The sequence below is a fragment of the Strix uralensis genome, chromosome 16 (genome assembly GCF_047716275.1).
Source record: "Strix uralensis isolate ZFMK-TIS-50842 chromosome 16, bStrUra1, whole genome shotgun sequence".
Lineage (NCBI taxonomy): Eukaryota > Metazoa > Chordata > Aves > Strigiformes > Strigidae > Strix > Strix uralensis.
In genome coordinates this window covers 3,748,317-3,764,386 of record NC_133987.1, presented here as the reverse complement: position 1 = coordinate 3,764,386, position 16,070 = coordinate 3,748,317, and the positions used below count along the sequence as shown (strand labels likewise).

The following is a 16,070-nucleotide window of genomic DNA, read 5'->3' as shown; positions in this document are numbered from 1 at the left end:
GGTTTTACATTAGACTGAAGGAAACATTTTTATATAGGTTTTGTCATAAGTTCTGACTCACCAGACTCCTTTTATACTGCTCTGCTCTTATAAAGAGCCACTGAAGTGGCCATTCCTGGCTGCTTGGGGAATGTCAGTGAGGTTCTATCAGCAGAGCTGAGGAAAGGACTGAACAATATATCTGGGCTCAGTAGGTGTGTAGTTAGAATACACAGCCCGTTTTTGCTTCCAAGGGCACTGGAGAGGACATTAAACAAAACACCTGAGCTTCTGGGACTTATACTAGGAACAAGACAGCTTCTAACTTGACTGTGAAATAGTGGGAGCGCAAAGGTAGCTTAAAACCACCGTTAGCCACTGCCTGAAATACACAGAAAAGGTAGTAACCAAGAATCATGATTTAGTACTTGCAGTCCTTTTCAGCATATGCTGTTGGGCTTCTGGAGAAGTGGTAAGTACGACATCTCCCAGGGTGTCCCGATACGTCTGAATCTCTGAAATCAACCCATGCATGTCCCAGTATAACACTTCAAAACAAGCGTGTCATAGCAATGTTGGCTGCATTATGTAGAGATGATGGCAACATTCTCAAATTATTATCCCAGAACATGTATCCTGCTTACTCAAATCTGTCTGCTTTATTTAGTGGGAGAGAGCCAGAGATGCCATGCAGAGTCACTGTTTACCTACTTGCAAACAGGTGAGAGAAGAGAAAATGGAAAAATGTGGTTTGATAAGGACTTTGTGGAACTAACTTATCTAGATGTACCAGCCAAAAATAACCAAAAGTATTATGCTAACTTTTTCCTTAGGCTTGAATACAGGCGGTGATATGCACTCTTTTCTAAGCATGCCAGGAAATCTGGTATTTGCTTCTCTTGAGTTTACACTTATTTTAAGCCACACACATATTATTGTATATAAATAGTATATAAAGTAAACAGTATTTTTCACAGTTACACTATGAAATCAAAACCTATGTAATCATTTTTTGGGGAAAAAATCATTGGCCATGAGGAAGGGATCTAAAAATATTACAAAGCAGAAAAGCATAACATATACCAGGCAACTTGGGCAAAACTGGAAAGGCCAGAACTGGAGATGAAAATCAGGCATGTTTGAGGGCTGCCAAACAGGCACCTCTGGTAAATCATGATCAGTAGACTGTTTCATTGATAGACAGTGGTATTTTCTCTAGCTGTTGTCACTTGTAATTACCAAGGAGAGAAAACCAACTCTAGGTGGCAAGGTGTCCCACCTGTTTTCAATACTTGTCTTTGACCAAACCAAGATGGCAAAGTGACATAAGACAAATCCCTCTTGAGGTGTCTAAAGTATGTAAATATGCAGCATGTAGTGATTCACATACCACAAGAATGAGAATGTTTGCCCAGAAACATAGCAGATGGTGAGTAAAACATCTTGAGGACAATGAACACTTATGTAATGGTATACAGTCGAGATTGCCGTGCTGCATGTGAGCAGCTGAGTGGATCCGAGTGGCTTGCTTCTGCACTTGCAGGCTGTTGCTATGGCATTTAAACCTTTCTGTTCCAGAATGATGTGAAGAAAATAGCAGATCTTTATTAGGAGGGCTCCCTGCACAATAGGGGTTAAGTAGTTTCGATATCGGGGCGGGGGCAGTAATCTTGCTTTTTATTTTTGAGCCCATATTTCTCTATCATGAATCAGGAACATGCTTCTTGCCATTTGAAAATAACAGTATGCATTAAAATTTATGTAGCATTGTTGACGCTTTGTTGCATCGACATCTGTATAATTAGTAGTGGGCTGTACAGGAGACATAAAATGACATTTTATGTACACAAACAGGTAATCATGGATCAGTTTTAGCAGTCTGCAGTACCGTTACCTCATGCCTCATGCTAATTGACATGGTTAGGCACCAGCAGTTAATGGGTCCTAGATGACTGGTTCCGACACTACAGTTTCCAATAAAATTTGAAAGGATGTTATTAGGATAAAATCTTAACTATATTCCTAGTAATAAGGTACTTTAGATTTGTGAAACTAATAATTTGAAAGTGCTGTCATTTAAAAATTATATTCGTGTATTTTCTGCCATTTAATACATTTTGTATCATCAGACAACAAAACTATCTTGGTCTGTTTTGTTCTCTGTTTCCCGTAGCACACCGAGTGCTGCACCTGGCTGGCACCTCTGCTGGGAGAGCTTTGTCAGAAGCAAAAAGTTTTTGCTGAAATTTCAATTTTAGTAAACACAATTCTATTCATAATAGGTTTATAACATTAATTGGGACCTGTCATACTTGTTAGCACCTCTCTGAAACAGCTCTAATAGAAAGATACAGAACACTGAGATAAACTATGAGGAATAAGAATTTAATAGCTGCCTTAAGGATTAGATCACATAATCACTACAGTTCACATGAAAAATGTAAAAGGGAATATTTTATCCCTTTTAAAACAATCATATATAATATAAAGGATTGAGTCTTATCCTACAGACCTGCAGCATAAACTTTTTGGACTCGGAGCAGATTTCCTGAAAAAAAAAAAAAATTCTACAAGCCTAGACTGTTTTAGATATATTTTTAAACTAAAAATCAAGCCAAACCAAAACAAAAACCCCAAAATCATAAATGCACAGGTTTTCTTATGGACTTGTTTTGTTCAAATTTGTATGAACTTCATGCCAGCTTTTAGATAACCCTTTTCTACAGATGTGGGTCCAGGCTTGTAAACAAATACTGCTGTAAGTTTTACCTCCGATTTTAGGAGTGGCTTTGGGTTTCACTAGTGTGCTTTGTTACAGGAGCCCAGATTCTTTGCACAGTGCTGCTGATCAAACCTGGTGCCTGGAGCCGTAGTTTTGCAAGGATCCTCCGAAAACTAGACCTAGAAAAATTCAGTGTGGTTGGAATGAAACACATAAACCTGGAACCAGACACTGCCTTAGGACTACTTTCTTCTGAAGTGAAACAGGTTTGTTAAGAAACTGGCAGATCTGTGGTACACTTAGGTTTAGAGTGGGGAAGTATGTTAGCTAGTGAATAATCCATTCCTGAAAAAACCAAAAATTCCCATCCGGGATTTCCGAGTTGTTGTTAGAAGTGAGCTATATAGAACAATCAGATCTGTACCGGTGTCAGACACAAAGAAAGCTGACATGCTGACGGTTTCTTTTATCGCATGCCATAAAGAAGCAGACCTGGTTTCCCTAAACCAAAAGTTGGGAGGATATGGGCAATACAGACCTCCCAGGAATCTGTTCAGTTGCCGATTTGCAGTGCTGACTCTTTAACTGCAAAACAGGTGCCCTCTCTTTCTTCCCCAAGGTCATTCCAGGTAGGGCACATCTAAGGAGCCTACCACACCCCCTGCACGCGTGCCTGATTTTCCTTCCATGTGTTTAAACCTGGGAGCTGGGAAACATTCCTTGAACTGCCAGAGAATATATACCCCTGGAGCCCTGTTACCTTACATCACATCTATAGCTGAGTCTCTGTTCCAGGAGCTTGTGTTCAAGAGTCTGTAAAAATGACCTGCAAAGAGAGAAAATGGGGTTGCTGTCATTTCTAATGTCTAACAGACAATAAAGAGGGTTCTTAAATCATGGGGCATTATGGGGTTTTGTTAGCTAAAAATAGATTTATGTTTCTGCTCTTTTATAGCATTAAAAATTATTTTTTCCCAACCTGAAATGTCCTGAGATGAATATAAAGATATTGTGAAAGCCAGGAAGCTGAAACCTGAGCATTTTAGAGGAGCTAGATTTTTATTTTTTTCCTTGGAAAAAAAAAAATCCTTGTTATTTGATTGCTTTCATGACGACATTTAACCAATTAACTTTTATAGAAAACAAGCCTTTATAGTCAATATTGCTCTTGGGTTAAGTTAGGAGAGTTTATAGCACTGTCTTGTAGAAATTCTTAATAGACTCTTCCAGAAGCAGACAGGAACATGCCAGGACAGTGCTCTAACATAACCATCAATCAGGAGCAATTAATACCTTCTGTGTGATAGCAAAGCAATGGAGCACAAGCATTTGATTTTTAAATATTTACAGACCACTGGTAAGAGTGATATAGTGGTTATTAGAATTGACGGGGAAGTGCTTTCCAATAGGGCTTTTAATCATACAGCTAAATACAAAAACGCTTAGCTGATCATCTGAAACACAAAACATTTTTAAAAATCAAAATGTCTACCTTGGGAAGTCATGAACATGTATGTGGGGTAAATTTGAAGAGGGGTTGTTTCATGAAATATTTCCTACTTGTTTTTGGAGTTCTCGAACACACTAGAGCAGCTGTTGAGCATTGATTTAGTTTCCTGGAAGAGCTTGTGACTAATGAGTTTAAAAATTACAGACTATTGGGTTTTTGTTCGTGGGGGGGAAAAAAAGCAGGTTTTGAAAGTGAGAAAGCAGAGGTAACAGACTGCCTTTGGCAGGGGAGAATGGACAGTAGGAAATGCTTTCTGCTGTACAGGGGCTCCTTCTCATTTTTAGAACACGTCTGAAAGTCTTTCACTCATGAGGGCTGAAAAAGGCTGAGCTCCCAACATAAATAGGTAGATTTTCAAAAAGCCTCAGCATGCTTCAGGGACTGGGTTATTTTGAAAATCTGAATTGTAAGTGTTACAATGGCAGCTGGTGGGGGCAGAACTATTTTTTTCCCAGCTGAATTTCATATAAAGCATTTGAACTGGAGTGGTGTTCATTGTTGATCTGTTTTTCAGTTTAGGGGACAATGAAATACAGTGCTGTTTTTAAAGTGAGGCTCTTAATATGGGGGCAAATTGCTGAAATTTAGCATCTCCTGTTGAAGAACATGGAGCCAGTGTGTGTGACCCTTCTAGAAATTCTGTCCAGGGCTTTTTATCTCCTCCTCACCAAAATCCATCTCCAAAAATCTCTAGAAAACTCCCCTGTGCCTTGCAATATGCCAGTTTGTTTTGTGTACATAGTACCTGATAGCAGATTTGGGGTTTATTCACTGGTAGCAAGATTACCTAGCATCTCCTTCCTCTTTCAAATGTATTATTTACATGCACGTTGACAAATATCCTTAGCAACATGATTTCAGACACATGATTGCTTTTTCAACTTAAATACTAACATTCAGCTTCAAAGAAGTTTTTGGCCTTTGGCACAGAATAAATAATGGATTGGTCTGCTGTTTGCTGAGGTTACCTGATCACAGCAGCAGTGATAGTACTTTTTATCTGAGGTTTAATAATAGTTTTAAAAAATAAAGGTCAGGTAAATAGAGTTGACATTGTCTTCTCAGCTCCTAGCATGACCTGGTTGTGTTCAGACTGAGAAGCGACTGCTCCCAGAGGGAGTTGTGCCTGTGGAGGCTGTATCTCCTTTCTGCGCTTATCCAGCAGATCCAGTCCTGCAGAGATTCGCAGGTTTGGATGATAGCTGAAAAGCTTGATTTTACAGTGGGACCTGATCGTTCTGTTGAGGATTACCTGATATGATTGCCTGCAGTAGCAGGTCACTGGACTCAATAACTTGACGGATTCCCTCCAGTCCTACCTTGTGATCCTAACGGCAGAGGCAGAAGGAGAATTTTGCTGCTTTTTAATCCCGTTAGTCCTCCAGAGCCAGCGCACAGCTGGAACTTCCTCTCTGTGTGCATCAACAAAATTGCTCACTGAATTCAAGTCAGCCGCACATGTGCAATCTCGCTGCAGCTGCTCGGGTATCAGCAAGGACACGGTTTGAAGACGGTGCAGAGGCAGGATGTAAATAAAGGCATCATTTGGCTGGCAGAGTCTCGAGCGGATGTGAGGATCTATCAGAAGGAAAGAAGTCACCTTGACTCCCTGACACCGTCGGTTGCAATTAGAAACACCGTCCTCTCAGGGACAAAAGGGGTTTGTTATGTAGATCTAAAAGCACTGTTTTAGAAGCTCTTGAACAAAATAATTTCATTTATTATGGTCTGTTTAACAGAAACTATGTCTTTGAACATTTTCTGTTGCAGATGTTTCTGACATGGATGAATGTTGATATATGTTCTATCCAGTCCTTTTGAAGATTTTCATGAGGTCATCATCACTCGTGTTCATCTCCCAAAGAGAAGGCCCTTAGAAAAGTGGATTATATACATATTTTTTAAACTAACAAAAATTTTGATGCAAAAAGGGTTTATTTGGTATTATACAGAACTGAATGAATGTCAGAATTCTGCAGTATACTATGATCTGCTGAAACTCTTCATCCTCATCTAAACAGAGCTCTCTTATCAAGTAATAAGTGATAGGACAAGAGGGAATGGCCTCAAGCTGCGCCAGGGCAGGGTCAGACTGGCTCTTAGGAAGGATTTCTTTGCAGAAGGGGTTGTTGGGCGTTGGAATGGGCTGCCCAGGGCAGGGGGGGAGTCCCCATCCCTGGAGGGGTTGAAGAGTTGGGTTGACCCAGCACTGAGGGATCTGGTGGAGTTGGGAACGGTCAGTGTTAGGCTAATGGTTGGACTAGATGATCTTCAAGGTCTTTTCCAACCTAGACGATTCTGTGATTCTGTGATCACGGAAGAGCCTCGGAAACTTTCCTGTATGTTTCACAAGTGCAGGCCTGCGATGTGACTGACATCCCAGGGTTTCCTTTGCCCTGTATTTCCTTGGGGTGGGAGAAACTCGCATCAAATCCCTTACATAACTAACCAATTTAAGAATAGGGGGGCTTTCTCATGGATCATTTTGCATTTTCAAATACAGGAGAGAATTATCAGGATTGAGCCAATGGTTTTCCATTTATAGCCTACTTCTTAGAAATGCAGTTTAGGAGGAATGTGAGTGAGAGAAGATTTGGGTCAAAGTCAGTGAATGGTTTCGTATGATAGAAAAGCGAAAGAGGCCCTGAAGTATTTTTATCTCCATATTTTTAAATGAAATGATGGGATTTTCTTTTCGAAATGTTTTATCTAGAGAATAGCCATATTCTAGTGCTTTTAGAAGATTAAAAACTGGAGGAATTAAAACCTTTAGGGGGCTGAATGATGTGATTCAGCTGAATCAAACGGTGGTTTTCCCCCTTGTTTTCATTTCCTCAAAAATTGGAAAAAAGTAAACAACGATGGCTTGGTTCAGCCAGAGAGCTGAAACCGCTGTTGTTTGTAAGCTGCACAGAACACACAGCGCTGGCATGGAGCTTCCTTCTCTGCGGCACGGGTGTTGCTGCACTGTGGAGTGCAGGGAGGCAGAGCTGGGTGCTCCTGCCACTTTATTAAGATAAAGGGGGCAGGGGGAGGCAGCCTGCAAGCTTCTGTGGACACCCTGACCTCACGCTCAGTGGAGACATCTGCAACAAGCCTGGCTTTCCAAGGTTTTGCTTAATTAAAACAGTCAGCAAGGCTGTGAGTGCTCTGCTGCCCCTTGGTAGCCTTCTGCTCCAGGCACTTGCGACCTTTCCCTGTGCTCCTCAATCATTATGTCTGTCCCCAGCCTGCAAATCAGACTCTTCTCACTGGTGCAGTGTTTGCTAGTTATCATTACCGCTCATCCTTAGTTAAAATAAAGATCCCAGGGTGTTGTGACCTGCATAGCTACAAGAGGAACATCTGCTCAGGAGTGGTCACAGGCTGAACTGACCCCACTTGGACAAGAAGCAAAGGTAGAGAAATGTGTCATGGAGCACAATGAATCAGTGACAAGGCTGGGAGGGTGAACTGTTTTCTTTCAGCCCCCATCTAGTACCGTGTTCGGAGCCTCCTTGTTTTAAGCTCACTACTTCTGCAGTCCTGATCCTAACTGGTGTATGAAATTCTACCACCCTCTGGGAGAAGCTTGGCTCTAGTAGCAGGGTGGGTGTGGGGGTCCTTCCTTTTGTGAATTTAAAAAGTTCTGGTATTTGTAATCCATCATTTTATATCAACCAAAGAATTAAATGTGGCTCCTTATCCCAGAGCATTTATGACCCTGTTGGTATTGCTAATGTCCGTTGCTTCCACCCTATCCATATGTCACACTGAAGGTAAAGTGAAAAGGGTATTGCATAAATTAAAAGGTCAGCAGTAGACAACTAAAGTACAGAGTAGCAATTTGGTTTTGACCTTACCCCCGAAAATGAACTCCACCTCCGGTACCTAGCATGCAGAGATATGCAGAACAAGTCACAGCACAAGGCTTTTCTGTCTTTTAGAAATAGGATTTTGTTTTCTTTCTTCCTAAAAGATTTTAGGAGATTACTGTTAGAGTTGTGTAAAAACTACCATTGGCTGATCTATGACCATGGGGACTAAAACCATAAGCTGCTATGGCTTAAGCTCAGTGCTTAACTTTTTCTTTAGCTCTGTGTGGACTCAGGGTGGGGAAACTAGACCTCCAATTTCCTTGTAGATGTCACAGCAGATACTGGCTTGGTGGCCATGGTACGTACTCTAAAAGATTTGCCTGCAGTGACCACTAGCACATATATTACAAAGAGGAGAAAAAGCAAGGAGTGATGGCAGATCTGCTTGCTTCCAACAGGGATGGGTCTAACCAAAGGAAAGCTGGGATGTACCCAGCGCTTGCCAACACTGTTCATTATACCCTGTTCTACCTCTGTTATTTCTTCTCAGGATCCTGCTGTTTTAGAAGCTCATTGTACCTACCTTACCTCAGGCACCGCGCTTGTGCTGTGTCTTCAGAGGCCAAATGCTGTGAAGAAGCTGATAGATTTACTGGGGCCAGAGGATCCTAAACTAGCCCAAGCACTAGATCCGTTCCTCTGGAGGGCTCAGTATGGCATCAGCACAGTCCAGAATGGATTTTATGGTAAGTTTTTGTAAAAGAAAAGTCCAAATGCTCAGATATGCCAATGGAAAAAATATTATGTCCTGTTACCTCCTGCACTGTCAATACAGATCCAGCCCTGGCAGGCAGTAGAGACCATTATTCCCTAGAAAGCTTTCATTGTTTTCTTGGTGGCTGAGATGAGTGTATCTCAAGCTATGAAATATTCTCCCGGAAGATATATTAAAAAAAGGTTTCTTCCCAGAACAGCCCTAGATCTGTCTTCCATCAGAACAGATTTCCTTTGATCTCTTCACTGCTTGGTCATTTTGTACTTTTAGCTTGGTTATTTTGTAATTATCCCCAAGAACCCATCTGTCTTCTATCTGTTTCTGAGTCTCCTGATAACTTCATAACCCATTGGCCAACTGCAACTAGATTTCACAGAGGGATAAAAGACTCCAAGACACTGAGTTCCTGTAACATCTCAAACATTAATTACTGGCTAGAGAGAGGTGATCAAAATTTGCTCTCACTGAGGAAAGCAGGTAAACTCAGCTATTTTCCATTCGGAGAGGCTCTTGCCAGCTGGCACATCAGCACACCAGTTCAGTGTGCTGGACCAGTCACAGTTCATCTGCCAGCAGGGAGGGAACTAGGATGTTGCAGTGTGTATGTTGGGTGGGTGGGGTGGGAGATAGCTCAGATGGGAAAACGGGAAGTACTGCTGGAGAGAGCAGCCTATAGAGCATTGCTGGAGGGGGCCTGGGCTATTGCCACAGAGAGGGAGGGATGTCATTCAAAACTTCATAAGGAATTAAGCATCATTAATTCACTGCCCATGAATAGTGTTTTTCCTCAGTGTGGTATTGATTGTGCTATATGTAGTTAAAGGTATATAAAATTAACAAAATCAATTGTTTCTGTAAACACAGGTGAGCTAGCAGGCACTGTATGCCTTTAAATTCCAGAAGAACTTTCCTGTCAAGATCCACTGGATTATTTGGCTCTTCCTATTGTATTCTGTGCTGTCAAATCACTCCCTCTTTTCATCCATATCAAGTGGTCTTCTGTGGAGAACTGGTAGGGAATGAAGTGGCCACCACATACAGCTTGGGGAAGAGAATCAACCCCTTGATGTAGAACCATTTTTATCAGATATGATCATATCTTTAGGACCAAGACTAAACTGAGAGAGATCTCTCACCATGGTTACTCACAGGATCTCATTCGTGGGAGTGACTGAAGTGTAGGATCTACCTACACAAAATAAATGGTCAGGGCTCTTCAGCCAATATTTTTCCACTATCAGCCCCTGCTTCTTTTGCTCTTAAGATTAATGGATTGTGTATCCAGGTTGCCTTGAGAATGAGAACTCATCAGTCATGGCTAAGAATGGGTAATATATACCCAAAACCTGAGATAGCCATGCTACAGTTAGAGCATCCCTAGCATAACTCAGTTAAAGATTAGTCTATATTAGCAAGAAAGGCTCAGCCTCATCTTGCCTGTCTCTGGAAGTCACAGAGAGCTCACTGTGTTAGACAAATCCCCAGATGCCTGCTTAGGGATTCCCTGCAGATCCCTGCTTCCTTCTAAGCCTGGGCTAAGCACAGAGCTGAACTAGCTGGCCACCACCTGCCCTCTGAGATCAGCTTGTGCATCATTTTGGAGCCAGCTATATGGCTGGCTCCCAAAGCCATCCTTGCATGCAGTCAACAAAATGGGTGCAGCTGTAGCTAATATACTTACTAACTCTGACTTAAGAATCTGATCCAGCTGCTATGCCAGGGGGGTGTCTGTCCATAAGGAAAGGAGTGTTCATACCCCTTGCACCTCCAAGAGCTTGTCCTCCAATAAGGATGAAACATTTACCTACAAGTTAAGCAGAAAGAGCTTAAGCATTGCATGAGTAATCATCTGGAAGACTGTGGAAGACCATCTTCCTTTCCTAGAGGGGAATACTAAGCTTTCTCAGTGTTGCTCCAGCTGAAGAAGATCTCTTGTTAATGCCATCTTGCTGAAGTAGAGCAAACTAGAGGTGTGTGTTTCCTCCTGAAGTGACTGGGGAAATTCGAGTAAGATGAACAACAAGTTCCAGTGATACCATTGAACCAAGCAATGCAGTTTTAATATTCTGAGGCTCAGCTGCAGAGGTAAACCTGCACTCCTTTCATTTCTTCTGGGTCTCATGAAGTCATTGTATAATGCTTTTTCTTGAACCCAGAGAGCTCTTACGCATGCATCTTACACAGTCTTATACCTTGAGCAAAGTGAGAGTAAAATGTTGGTAGCTTTGGGAGCATTTGTGTTCTCTGTAAGGGTGTCAGTGATATAAACAAAAAAGATTTGACGTAGAAGTACATAAAGGATCCAACACGATTTATACACTGGTGACTTATGCAATGTTAGGATTGTAAACTACTGCATTAAGGACTCTGACTACACAGTACCTAGAATTATGATGCTCAAACAGGGCTGAGTGCTCTAAGAGCAGTAAGACATGATTTTTTGAATGGGTAGCCTGTAAAGGTGGTAATATTTCAGAGGATATTTGTGTTTTGTGTATTTGTATCCCAGGAGCATGGATCTGTGCCAGCACATTGACACTCTATCTGAACTCCAGTTATACAGAAATAGCTTTTCCTTCTCTAACATTTTCCACCCACAAATCTCAAAATATTCTGAGTAGTGCTTTATAACACTGTTGCTTTATAGGGAAATATTCAGATGCTAAGCCTGGAGGGACCTCTCAAGTCACTGAGTTCAGTTAATTGTCTCACAGACAACCCCATCATGTATTCCCTTTCATAAGCATCCATCCAAATTGAATGGTTGTTACAGGACTTCACTGCTCTGATAGCTAGAAATCTTACATTTTCAAGCTTAAATATAGTCATATACAGTTTGTATCCATTTGTTCTTGTGCCAATACCTGTACTTTAATTTTAAGTAGTTCTTTTTTCTTCTCTGACCTTTTCTACTCTGATGTGTTTATCAGAAATCAGATTCCTTCTCAGCTTTGTGTCGTGTTGGGTCAAATAAGCCCAGGTCTTTTAGTTTTAACTCTTCAGATAATTCTCCATTCCTTCTTTGATCCTCACATTATTTCTCTGTACCTGTTCCAGTCTCAATTTCCTTTCTTGACTGCAGGTGAACAGAAGAATACACTGCTACAGCGATGTCTCATATTAATTCTGATTTCTTTGTAAATCAGAGCCCCCAGCATATTTGGGACTTGCATTATTGTTACTAAGCACATTTGCTTTACTAATTAGTAGCTCCTTCCCATTCAGTAAAACCAGCCTGATGAGCTCCAGAAGCAAGGGAACAACAATGGGGGATGGGAGCTGGTATTGAAGAGTTTCACAAGCTCCTTAACGCGATTCCCTTGACTACACTGTTAGGAAATAGAAGTCATCTTGTTTACATGAAGAAGCAGCTGAGCAATAATAGGACAGAATCAAAATACCAAGAAGGCAATGGAACTATTCTAAATATAATGGTTTTAAATGTTTGCTATTACTGTACAGAACAGCTGGCCTTTAAAGCAATTACTTCAGTAAGTTGCACATCATCAATCTCTCAGAAAGATGAGTGTGAGTCTAGAGAATGTTTAATTCATGGCCTGAGAGGATCTTCTCATTGTTTTTATCTCTCAGGCTCCAAATCCTATCAAATAGCTGTCCGGGATATGAAGCTGTTTTTCCCAGAAGGGCTGTGCTGCGCCGAGTGTAAGACATTAGAGGAGGAAGAGGTAGGATTCTGCCCTTTCCTGAGATGTATCCTGCTGTGTCAGAGCAACGGCTTTGGCCCTGCTATCCCATGACTTCTTTCCTATTATGCTTTAGATAATGCTTTTTTTGCTGTGTTTCACCAGCTGCCAAGTTTTCCTTCTCCTGTGGATGTTCCTACCACAATGTGCTAACTTTGCATTGACCCAGACAGTCTCGGTGGAAAAGTGCTTTTTCAGACGTGTTTGTTCAGTAACCTGTGCTGCAAATTCAGGAGAGCTCAGGGCTCATACTTCAGAAGCAAAGTTCCCAGATAAAGTCAACATTGCTTTGGAAGCAGGTCACGGGGAGGGATAGCAACATCATCAGTGATTACTAAGACACAGCTGGCCCAGAGGCTGTTTTTTTACCAGCTTTTCTCATGTAGCATTCAGGAATGGAGATGAAGTGGGACCACTGGTAATGTAACTCGCTGGTTGCTGAATGTCTCCCACAGAGTCTGTATCCCTCCACGCTCTCACAGTGTGGAGCACTGCCCTATTTGTGTGACAAGGTGTCCCTTCAGAGGTGGCAGGCCACAGCAAGAAATGGGTGGGGCTGTCTCATGCTATAAAGTACAGGCAGTTTACAGAGCCCCTGGGTGCCTGCATCCTCCCCTGCCTGCAGATAGAGGCATAAAGACTCAGGCCCTTGCCTCTTGGCTTGCCCTGGAGGCAGTGCTGAGAAGCCTACCAGTACTGGTGTGGCCTGCTCCTGCTCGTCTGGCCCTTCACACTATGTGGCTGCTGCTCTCTGATTCAAGCCACTGTAATTTGCCAATGGCTAAAATGAAACTATAAGTCTGTTCTATACAACTAGTTTTGTGTGTCATTTCTAGTCTGATCATCTTCTTCTCAAAACCAGAATTTGAAATGACTGGGTTACTCCCAACAAAGGGCATAAACATTTTTGAGCCTTGCTATGTCCACATGGCACAGAGGTGACCCACCTCTGTTAGTCCAAGGAGATGAGCTCTGGAACTGGAAGCAGACAGCCACATCTGTATGATGCTTCACTAACATGGCTGCTCTCCCTCTGCAACTCAGTCCAGAGCATCGTGACTGTGCTGGGACGTGTGGATGTGCTGGTTCATTCCAGAGACAGAAGGGAGTCACTACACACCAGTGTGGCACTGGATAAAGATGTCAGACACTCACAGTCCTTGAGTTTCTGGCTTTGAAAAGCTGGGAGCAGAGACTTTAGAAAGATGTTTAGATACAGGACCTTTAAAAGGATGACAAGATGCCATACTGAATTAAGCTCCAATAAAAAAAGAATGCATGCAAAATGTTCTTCTATCTCTAGACAAGCAGGTGTTTTCTAGGCTGGCAATTACAGAAGTACACAACACCAACAAAAGCTTCACAGCTTGCCTGAATCAATACTTAAGAAGTGTTATCCTTCCTGATCAGGTAATGGTGTTCGCATAACTTGCCTCTCTCTCCCTCCCGCAGATCTATAACCTGAAACGTGACCCCATAGTCAGTTTGGAAATCAACAAGCAGCGCAAGATCATAAAACGTGAAACAGGAGGGCAACTCAATTTATTGGGCTCTGAGCAACCATGCAGACTTGGTAAGGAAATGTGTAACTCTTGTTATAGATTGAGACTGTTATTGATTAATTGGACAGCAAGACAAACCATCTGGTGGCAGCAAGATTTGATATTGATGTCCTTTCAGAAGGGAGGGACAACTCTGAGCTGCAAAGAACAGCTCCAGTGGAGTCCAGCCATTTAACTGTTTACCTGCCAGGCCTTTCCACTGCCAGTGCTTTCATGGGTTGAAATATAGGGCTGTTCAGAAGTGCTGACCTTGTCACCAGCAAAAGAACAAGCACCGTCAACACAGCTAGTGGTAAGCAGCAGTGCACATGCTCTGCTGAACTTTTACAATGTGTTTCAACACCAAGTTGGCGATGGTGGTTTGCGTGTCCATTCAAAACCTGACACAGGAGAGGCCAAGACACCGTAGGGATGGTTGGTTGTGAGACATTTTGTTCTGTGAGTAGATAAATAACAATTTATGCAGGGAGTGCTTTTGGCAGTGCGGACATCTAACACTCAGGAACTGGACTGAGATCTCATTCAGTTCCCACTAGCTGCTGAACAGCTGCCAGCTCAAAATGATTTCCAGTTATCACTGGTCTGACTTTGATTTGAAGTTGAAGCTTCGGCAAGTCCCTCAGATGCTCCTCCCATCTCTGTTCCCTCAGATGCCTACAGTTTCCCTGGGCCTTTTCTGTTGATTTTACTCGATAGGCACGTATGCAACACAGGCTGGGGTGTGGCACCATTTACATCAGGAGATGTAACTGACACATGGGGATGTTTCCATGCTGGGATATTGCGTGTTGATCCCAAGCCTTTACAAACAAGCAGTAACCAGGTAAAGCATCCCTGTGGTGTTCACTGGGGAGCAGACTTGTTTGGAACCGGGTCATTCTTATTCCTGTACCTGAATTCTGATGTGGCTGGCGAGCAGGAGGGTGGGAAGCTGAGAAAATGTTCCTGCGCTACACCCCATTGCTGCAGTTGTTAATCCCAGCAGTAAAACCACAAGATTGTTGTAGACTGGCAGAGGAGTATGATAAAAATGCTGGAGAACTACAGACTGTCACCTCCTGATGCCACCTTACTGATACAGGACTTTTGGGCACCGACCCCATACCAGCAAGTGCATGAGACAGCACATGTAGGAGTGCAAAGAGATGGTGGTAAGTCAAGGCCTTTGCCTTAGTGACAGTGTAACTGCTTGGTAGGCACCAAGTCACTTTTGTGTAGGAGGTCTCTGAAGGAGAATTTTTCCCAATGTGTAATTATCAATGATTTCTTTCCACTGTCTTACACTGGCTTTGGGATTTGCCTTACACATGCTTCATGATTGTTAAAAAATCACAAATCCTCAGGCAAGCTCTTTTTGTTACATTGCACACTAATACACCCAAGACTGACTGCATGAATGTTTAAGACTTAGCTGATGCCTGGGGTGAGGCCTATCTCGCAACACTACTGACGTTCCCAAGCCATTGTATGAGTCCTGAAACAAGAGCTTAGCAGCCGTGTGTATGTAACAGCAGCTTTTTTGAGATGACCAGGCTGTTCTGCATGTAGCTGTCTGACCTTCTCGTCTGGGTAGCTGCAGAGATGTGATCACATCGTTGTGTTTCTGGTGGGGTATGTCAGCTCAAGCTGTGTTCAGAGCACAAAGCTGCAGTGAGAGGAGACTTGCAGGTGTTCCCAGTCCAACTATCCTGTGTTGCTATTGCTGTCAGGCAGGGTATTTCCCCCATCAACTTACTGGATGATGGGAAAGGACCAGGCCCTGTAGCACAGATCTACTGTGCTGAAGCACTTCTTGATTTCTAGAAGAGATTGCAGAAAATAAAATAAAATAGCTTGTTGTGGAGAGAACATGGGTATTCTGCAAGCTTTGTACAGGGCAGTGTTGGGAGCAAATCTCAAAATATGTGCCCCTAATTTCCTGTTGTGTGAGGATCTTTTTGCTTTGAAGATGTCTAAGCAGAGTAAAAAGGAAACCAGTGTACAGCCCTGATGTGTTTGTGTCTCAGAAAATGTATTTCAAA

At 42.4% G+C, this 16,070-nt stretch overlaps 1 protein-coding gene across 6 annotated transcripts in view; it reads left to right on the top strand.

The window, feature by feature from the left end:
* DNAAF8 (dynein axonemal assembly factor 8) overlaps positions 1–16,070 on the top strand; it is a 94,653-nt gene that overhangs the window by 68,672 nt on the left and 9,911 nt on the right. For all 6 annotated transcript variants that reach the window (XM_074885891.1, XM_074885889.1, XM_074885888.1 and 3 more), the window contains 5 exons: positions 647–700; positions 2,798–2,967; positions 8,559–8,754; positions 12,375–12,469; positions 13,940–14,060. In XM_074885891.1, coding sequence (XP_074741992.1) covers positions 647–700; positions 2,798–2,967; positions 8,559–8,754; positions 12,375–12,469; positions 13,940–14,060 — 636 coding nt within the window. The remainder of the gene's footprint in view (positions 1–646; positions 701–2,797; positions 2,968–8,558; positions 8,755–12,374; positions 12,470–13,939; positions 14,061–16,070) is intronic.